General features: G+C 41.9%; 1 protein-coding gene across 1 annotated transcript; it reads right to left on the bottom strand.

The window, feature by feature from the left end:
• Nucleotides 1-3,326: 3,326 nt before the first annotated feature.
• Nucleotides 3,327-4,738, bottom strand: LOC107480235 (uncharacterized). The gene is made up of 3 exons (XM_016100385.1): nt 4,625-4,738; nt 3,552-4,397; nt 3,327-3,506 (listed from the first exon to the last, which is right to left on the bottom strand). Exons 1-3 carry the CDS (start codon nt 4,736-4,738, stop codon nt 3,327-3,329), a joined length of 1,140 nt encoding a protein of 379 aa, XP_015955871.1.
• Nucleotides 4,739-8,990: the final 4,252 nt, after the last annotated feature.

Below are 8,990 nucleotides of genomic sequence, written 5' to 3'. Positions count from 1 at the left end.
CAGATTTTTGCTCAGGTCCCTCAATTTCAGCCAGAAAATACCTGAAATCACAGAAAAACATACAAACTCATAGTAAAGTCCAGAAAAATGATTTTCAACTAAAAACTAATAAAAATATACTAAAATCTAACTAGATCATAACAAAAACATACTAAAAACAATGCCAAAAAGTATACAAATCATCCGCTCATCAACCTTCCTTCGGGACGAACTTGTTGCCTTTTGGAATCTTAAACATGACGTCCGACGGTTGCCTCTCTACCCCCGCTACTATTTCCAAACGCATCACCATCGATGGAAAAGGGATGTTGATCTTCTTTTTCTCAATTAGTTTCCAAATTGATGTGCGTAACAAAGGTAAAATGGCTATGTTCTTTCCTTCCATAATAGCCCAAAGTAGCAAAGCAGTCTTGAATTTGACATGGGTGGCATGGGTGCTAGCAATGATGTAGTCCGCCAGAATTTGATGCTAAATACGAGCCTCCACATTCAAATCAGAGTAAGAAATGCTAGTGGGAACATATTTCTTCCCTTTGCTAAACTCCCAAGAAGCATCGGGACAGCCAATTCCCTCAAGAATAGGAGCCAAAGACATCCTCTCCTTGAAGACATTCACTTTGATTCTCAGATAATCATTTTTTTCAGGCGGAATGTCGGGGATCTTCAAAATAGCTTCTAGAGCCCGGTTGGAAGTATCCAACCTCTTTCCCCGGAGGAATACTGACTCCGCTTCCTAGGTTTGGTAGTTGGAGTAGAATTTCTGCACCATGATTTCATTAACTTCGATTGGGTCTTACTCAAGAAACTCCCAATGAAGCGAGGCAATCCGTTCATGGATAACCGCCTTGTATTTGTTTGGAACCTTAAGCGTTCACTCCCAATGGATTATCCTTTTCTCAATTTTCTCATATCAGAACTCGGCTTTTTGGTTCACCAAGATATTTGGGTTATCACTTGGGCAATCCATGAATTGAGGTCTAGATGGGCAAGTTGTAGGTTGCACAACCGGTAGAGGGACCGGTGATTTACCTTTCTTCTGCATCCTGAAATAAAAAACAAAATTTTTCAAGATCATAGGGCAACAATAATAAAAGAGTAATGAGGAAGCACTAAAAAATTCAATTCTCAATTGGAAGCTTTTAAAGTAGTGTGATTCCCAAAAAAGACAGTGTGTATATTCCAAGGGTGCACGCGGTTGGAACACACACACTGGCTGGATACAATGGCAATCACACACTTAGCCAATTCAAAGCTCAATGCTTCTCAATTAAGTGCTTAAGTTGCAGGTATAAAGTATGAACATGAAACCAACTTCAAGCAAGCACCAATGGATTCATATGAATTCTTTTAATGGAATGTTCATTGAAGTTGTCAACATGAAAGTTCATTAACAAAAAGGTTGACACCAACAATAACCATTCACTCAAAAGGAAATGTCAATTGTTCATTCTCACGAAGTGGTAATCACATATACAATGTTCTTGATTTAAAGCCAAAAGATGTTTGATCAAGACATCATCAAAAGTTGGACCATTGTAAAGTGATCACTTAGTCAAAATCTCAAGATGAACAATGAACTTGAGTTCCACAGCACAATGCATTTACAACCAAAATCACCCATCGACAAGGTGCATAGGTTATAAAAGATGTGGGTGTTTGGAACTTAAATCATATAAAGGAGGAAATGCATTGAGAAGTTCAACTTGATTATCATCAAAAGTCATAATTGAATTGGCACAATTCATATAATATGCCTAACAAGAGATAAATTGAAAGCATATGATGGCCATATCATATGAATCAAGCAAAATGTTCACTGAGGCATTTTATCAAACATGTGATATGCAATGTGCAAACTTATCACAATCAATGCTCAAATTCAATCATAATCAACCCAACAGTCAAGTATCAACACTTGCAATACAAAGAAGAATAAAGAGAGCAATAAAATCAATTTAAGCAACATGAAAAGAAAATAAAAACAATTGTAAAAATCAACATAAAGAGAAAATAAGAACCTGAAAATTTAAAGTTGAAGAGAACAGGAATTGGGGAAGGAAACAATGGCACTTCTTATAGCCACTGCGAATTCACGGTAGTTGGTTTCTCCGGAAAAGCACCGGAGGAGAAAGACTCACCGGTGGTGAAGAAAGAAAAGAGAAAGAAAAGAGAGAAAGAAAGAAAAGAGAGGTATGAGAGAGAGGGGGCGGCTGACGGCGGTGGCGGTGGCGGTGGCTGGCGAGGTCGCCTGAGGGCTGGGCAGAGGTAGAGAGCAGCAGCAGTGCAGGGAAGAAGAAAAGAAAAATGCTGCTGTCTCAACAGGGGGCTTGCCTTGTTATTTCCCAAAACGCGCCGTGTGCGCACGCACAAAGGTCTGCGGGTGCACAGAAGGCAAAAATTGGAAGGGTGCGAACGCACACAGCGTGCGATCGCTGCAAACAGAAAGGCTGCATTAGAGTGTGCAGACACATGGCTGGGAGCGCACGCACAGAGGTGGCTAGAAAGAGGGGTGTGTGCGTACGCACAAGCTGGTGCGCACACATAAGGCACGAAAAGAGGGAGGGATGCGAGTGCACAGAACGTGCGAACGCTCCCAACAGAGGGGTTGCACTAACGCGTGCGGACGCACAGTAGCATGCGCTCGCACAGAATCCTTTGCTTTTTTTAAGAAAAAGGTTTGCTTGAGGGAAGAATCATGTGTGCGTGCGCACGCACAGAAGCAAAGATAGGAGGGTTGTTGATGCACACAACCCATGCCAATGCTCCCAATAGAGGGGCTGTTGAATGGCGTGCGGACGCACACGTCTGTGCGGCCGCACAAGTAGCGCGAAAAAGGAGACGTGTGCATACGCACAAAGCAGTGCGCACACACAGATCAAGAAAAACAGGGCAGCGCCTACGCGCAGGCTGTGTTGGCGCTGTGACCAGAGGGCACTGTAAAGGGTGTGCGGGCGCACATGCTTGTGCGCGCGCACAAATGGCAAAAATCATAGTTTTGTGCGCACGTACAGCAGGGTGCGTACGCACAGATGCCCTGTTTCACAAAAAAAATTTCTCTTCAAAACTAAGGTCCTAAGCCTTAGCACATCAACATATCAACCCCAAATCATTCAAACATGCATAAATTCATGATCCACAAGCAATTCAACTTATTCAACTCAAAAATATCAAACCAAACTTAAGCTAATCATCATACCACAAGAAAGCAACTAATTCAAAAAGCTATAAACAAAAGATAAAGTTGGAAAAATGTTATCATGGTGGGGTATCTCCTACCAAGCACTTTGGTTTAGAGTCCTAAGTTGGACTTTTCATGGCTTCATGGGTCACTTTGAAACTTCTCCAACGAGGAAGATCTCTAACTCCTTGGCATTCTTGTTTTCTTCTTGCTCCTTGCCATCCTCAATCACTTGCTCTTCAATTATATCGCACCCAAAGATAGAGTAGGCTTCGAGAACTGGTTTCTTGGACTCTTCCAAAGTGAATTCTACCACCTTGTCATCGGCCTAAAAAGAATAGACTCCCGAATGTGCATCCAGTTTGAAACGGACCGTCTTTAAAAACGGCCGCCCAAGGAGTATGGATGATGGCTTGTCTGAGTTAATAGGAGGGGTCTCCAAAATGTGAAAGTCTACCGGAAAGAGTAATCCTTGGATGTCAATTAGCACATTTTTTGCAATCCCCACAACTGATACAATGCTCTTATCTGCTAACACAAATCTCGCCCCTGATCTCTTAACTGGTGGCAAGTTTAATCTATCATAAATGGGAAGTGGCATGATACTTACACACGCCCCCAAGTCGCACATACAGTCCATGAACTTCACTCCACCAATCAAACAAGTAACCAAACACGAGCCAGGATCATTGCATTTTTCAGGAATTAGTGAAGAGATAGAATCATCTACCGACCTTTTGTTGAGCTCGCCAATTTTTTCCTTATGTGTGCAGACTTCTTTGAGGAACTTGGCATATTTGGGCACTTGTTGAATGTTCTGAAAGAGTGGGATGGTGACTTCAACATTCTTAAAGATTTTCACCATGTTGGGATCAAGTTTTTCTTGCTTTTTGGCCTTCTTAGTCAAAGTTGGAAATGGAATGGGCATAGGCTCTTCAAGCGGATTTTTCCATTTTGGCTCCTTGACCTTGAGTGGCCCCTCCTCATCTTTTGCAACACTTCCTTCCTCATCTCTTGTCACTTCCACTTCCTCCCCTTTTCCTTTATTGAGTGGCTCCTCACTCGAATTTGTAGGCACAACACCAATTTCATCTAATTTGGTGCCACTCGTAAGGGTAATAGTGTTGATGCTTCCCTTAGGATTCGGTTGAGGTTGAGAGGGCAAACCACTAGAAGTTAAGACTTGTTGGTCATTTTGTGTAGCTGGAGGAGAAAGAGCCTAACGGGAGAGTGCTTCGGCAATTGTAGCCATATATGCTTCTTGTTTCTTGTGAAATTCTCGTTGCTCATGCATAAAGGCTTGAAGTGGGTCATTCATGTAAGGTTGATTGGGAGGAGGGTCTTGATTGCCTTGAGGAGGGTTAGATCTACTATTTGGGTGTTGATACCTCCCTTGAGGTTGAGATCGTGGTTGTTGTTGATAGGATTGTTGGTATTGTGGTTTACCTTAGGGAGCTTGATGATAGTAGGCTTGTTAGCTTGGATAAGGTTGAGCTTGAGGAGCTTGATTCCACCTTTAATTAGAATTATCCCTCCATCCTTGGTTTTGATTTCCTCCATATTGATTAGCTCATTGATTGTAGGTGGACCTTTGGGGGTATGGGTTAGCTACCGCCAATGTAGTGTCCTCTTGGAGTTGAGGGCACTCATCGGTGTAATGGCCACTACAAGCACAAATACCGCATGATCTTGATGGTCCTTCTATTCTTGGAGGTTGAGGTGGAGAAGATAGCAAAGCTTGAGGAATTTTTTGCCCTTGGGTAATTTGTCTCAACAAAATTATCATCTCATCGAGGGTCTTGGTTAAAATGGCATCTCCGAAAGGAGAAACTTCACTTAAAGCTTTAGGTTGTGGATTCCTTGCCCTTGAGTGTTGAGTGGAGTCCGCCAAATCCGCTATGATCTCCCAAGCTTCTTCGGCGGTATTGTTTTTGTGAGGGATCCTCCACTAGAGGCATCCAGGAGAAGCTTATCTTGGGGGTTCATCCCTTGACAAAAATAGCTAATAAGCACCAATTCGTCAATCCGGTGGTGGGGCAAGCTTCCAATAACTTCTTGAATCTCTTCCAGTACTCATACAGAGTTTCCCCATCCCTTTGCACAATGCAAGAGATCTCCTTTCGCAATTTATCTATTTTCTGAGGTGGGTAAAATTTTTCTAGAAATTCCTTACGCAACAAGTCCCAATTGGAAATCACATCTTCCGACTGAGTATAAAACCATTCTTTCGCTTTTCCCTCCAAAGAGAAAGGGAAAGCAAAAACCAAAATTGCTGCTTCATCTGCACCATGTCTTCTCGCAGTGGAGCATGCAACTTGAAAGTCCTTTAGATACTTAAGAGGATCTTCCTTGGGTAGTTCATTGTATTTGGGGAGCAAGTTTATCATGCTGGTCTTGAGCTAAAAATTTGGATCCAAAGACAGATATCGGATTTGTAGTGGTTGCAAATTGATATCTGGATCTTCGGGTTCCCTTAAGATGATTCTTCGAGATGGATCCGCCATGATGCTGTCACCTGATTCACTTAAAGATAATTCAGTACTCCCCATAGATGAATATAAGGTTTCCTCGTTGTTTGAAGAATGATGGCCATGGGGTGATGGTGGTAGTGAATTAGTGTGCTCTTCAAGCAAGCCTGATTCACTATCCACAAATGCTAGCCGGCGCCGAGCTTGCCTAATATGAGTTAAAGTTCTTTCTATTTCTGGATCAAAAGGTGCTAAGCTCAGGTCTGGAAGCGACCGTGTCATTCAATTGAGGAGGCAATGAAAGCATGCAATTATTAAAAGCAGAACAAGAATAGGCGATTAAACAAAGAAAACCAACTTAATAATCAATGACTACTAAGACTAGCTAGATAAAAGTGCTATCTACAATTAGTATCAAGTAGCAAACAAAAGCCAAATATTCACACTATTTACGTATTTATAACAACCAAAATTAGCACTCATTGCACTTAAAGTGTGTTCCCCGGTAACAACGCCAAATTTGATAGTGAGAAAAACCCTCGTCTAGGAATTTTATCTCAAGAAGATTTAGCGTTGTAAGTATAGTTCCTAGCCAACAAGCAATGCCCAAATCAAATGTGAAATCTAAGATGTCACAACCCAAAACCAATTCAATTCCGGGAGTGTTAGTTCCCGAGTCATCTCCCAAGGACACTTGAGATCAATGAGTGTACAATTCCGGTTGTGATAATCAAGGGGTTTTCAATGAAGAGATAAACGTATAATGAAATGAAAGAACATTCAAAATTGTAATGAATGAACTAATAAAGGAATTAAGGAACTAACTATGTAATATAGACAAGTAAGGTATAAAAAGGGCTAATGTAAATGTGTATGAAAGGTTTAAAACATAAAAGGTGTTCCGAGGGTTACCTGAAACTGGAGGTCGATCTCGAACGAGATCTTCTGTATTGGTCGGAGCCGACGTGTCCCGCAGGTGTATAGCGGCCGGAGCTGGTGTGTTTGACTTGTGGAACTGAGAGTGCTGCTGATCCTTTATCACCGAAGGGTGGGGGGTACCTGCAGGGGACTCCGATGCTTAAGTTAGCAAGGGTATTAAACAGGTATTGAGTAGAATCAGAGTATGAGTTATACCTGGGTGCTCCAGTGTATTTATAATGGTGTGGAGTGACCGTTTTTGGATAAGATAAGTTAGTTATCTTATCTTATCTTATCTTTTGAGTGAGGTCATCTTATCTTCCAGGGAACCGCCCTTCTCTCTGTAGGCTTGGGCTGCCTTAAGATTTGGGGCGTGTTCCTCTACTTGGGCCCTTATTTGGGTTTTCCTGTCGGCTTGGCCGAGCTCTTTGAAAAGAGGTCGGGTTGTCCTGACCTGAAGAGGTCGGTCGCTTTATCCGTCGAACATCCCGGGTCGGACAGTTCGACCCAGGATATGAACAATGCCCCTGCTTTGAGCTCGGTCTTCTTTTTTGTGGTCGAGTCCTTGACTTCGGTCTTTCTTTGGTGAAGCCGAACTCAAGCATTTCATTTGATTCTTTTGTAGCAACTTTTGAATGTAGAACGTTTCCTCTAAAAGACGCGCGCTTTTATATCGGCGCTTTTTTGGGAACGTTCGAGGGTGTAATGCCTTCTTTAACTTTGAGCATTAATTGCCCCGTTTCCCCTAGGCTCTTTACTTTTGATTTTGAAAACCCAGAAAATGGTTTCTCTTTTTTTATTTTCCTTGTAACTTCTTCGCAACTTTTTTCCTCTTCCCTCTTTGCTCTCTGTCTTTCGCTTGTACTTCTGCTTCCTGGCGTTCGCAGCGTCGCTTGGCGATTTTTGGGGCAACTTTCACTTCTGCACCTCCATTTATTTTTTTTCGAAGCTTCTTTCGTCTCCAGGTTAGTCCCATTTCGTGCTTTTTCTTTGTTTTTGGTTTTGTGATGAGGTTTTGATTCTGATCCTCCCTTTTTTGAGAAAGTTTGGATCTTTCTGTTTCTGTTGTGTCCTAGATTTGTTTGAAATGTGCTTTCTGGGAGTTTTCTCTATCTTCTGCATGATCCTTTTGCTTTTGCTTGATGCTTTTAGGGCTTTGTATGTTCTTTGTTGTTTCTATTCTGATACTGCTGTCCGCGTCTATTCCTTGTTTTATTTGAAGGTTGCTTTTGTCTGATCTTGAAAAAAGGTTGCATCTTTAATGATCTCTGCTTGGCGTGCTTGATGTTCGGGATTGCTTTTTGCTTGGTAGACTGTAATGGCTTAAGCTTTCTGAAAATATTTGCTTATTTGAAGTCTTTTTCTTGCTTGAGAAATGCTGGGGTAGGAGCTGTAGATTTTCCTAGAAACCTTACTTGATTATTGCCTCCAAAGGATGCCCCAAGACTTTTGGTTTGAGTTTTGGGGTTTTCCTTTTCTGTTTGTTTTGCCTGTATCGTATTGAGTTGTTTTCTCCCTTGTCCGAGATGTTTTTAGTAACCCCATCTTCTTTTCTTACTTGTAGGATTAGTTGGCCTCATGTCTTCTCGCAATAACATTGTAGAGATGTCTTTTAGAGTTCCTGAAGTGGATGCTGAGTTTTGCACAGAACTAAGGAAGCACCATAGGATTTGTGGTAATAATGCCCGTGAGGAGGATTACGAGCTTGTTGCTCCTGATTCTGATGAGAGAGTCTGCTTTCCGACTTCTGTTGAGGGAGAGCGTCCCTTCTTTTATGCTTATGAATACTTCTTCAGTCAATTGAACGTTTTCTTTCCTTTTACTGCTTTTGAGACCGACCTGTTGTGGTCGTGTAACATTGCTCCATCCCAGCTTCACCCAAATTCTTGGGGTTTTATTAAAATTTTTCAGCTTCTCTGCCGAGAATTAAATGTAACACCCTCTCAAACTCTTTTTCTTTACTTGTTTGTTTCCGCCAAGCCTGGCGGTTCTTCGAAAAAGAAAGCTTCTTGGGTTTCCTTCAGGTCTGCCCAGGGCCATAAGGTTTTTGCTATGTATGACAAGTCTTTTAAGGACTTCAAGAACTACTTTTTTAAGGTTCGTGTTGTTGAGGGGGCCCGCCCCTTTTTTCTTGATGAAAATGATGAGCCCTCTTTCCCTCTAGAGTGGTAGAAGGATGTAAGAGTGTCTCGCTATACTTGGGAGATGCTTGATGATGTCGAGTGTGCTTTTGTAGTTGTTCTTGAGGATCTCTGGGGGAAACCACCCCATCTTGATACAAAAAGATTTTTGAATGACCCATCCTTGGTTCGGGCTGCTTTGGGTATTTGTCTGACTTGTTTCCATACTTGTGTCCTTTTTCTTCCTCTTATCGGATTTGTAATTCTTTGTTGTGGCTGATTTTGTATTTGCATATATGTCAAAGA

The sequence above is a fragment of the Arachis duranensis genome, chromosome 3 (assembly GCF_000817695.3).
Source record: "Arachis duranensis cultivar V14167 chromosome 3, aradu.V14167.gnm2.J7QH, whole genome shotgun sequence".
NCBI lineage: Eukaryota > Viridiplantae > Streptophyta > Magnoliopsida > Fabales > Fabaceae > Arachis > Arachis duranensis.
Note: the sequence above shows the minus strand (reverse complement) of the source record. Positions and strands in the feature narration are given on the sequence as shown.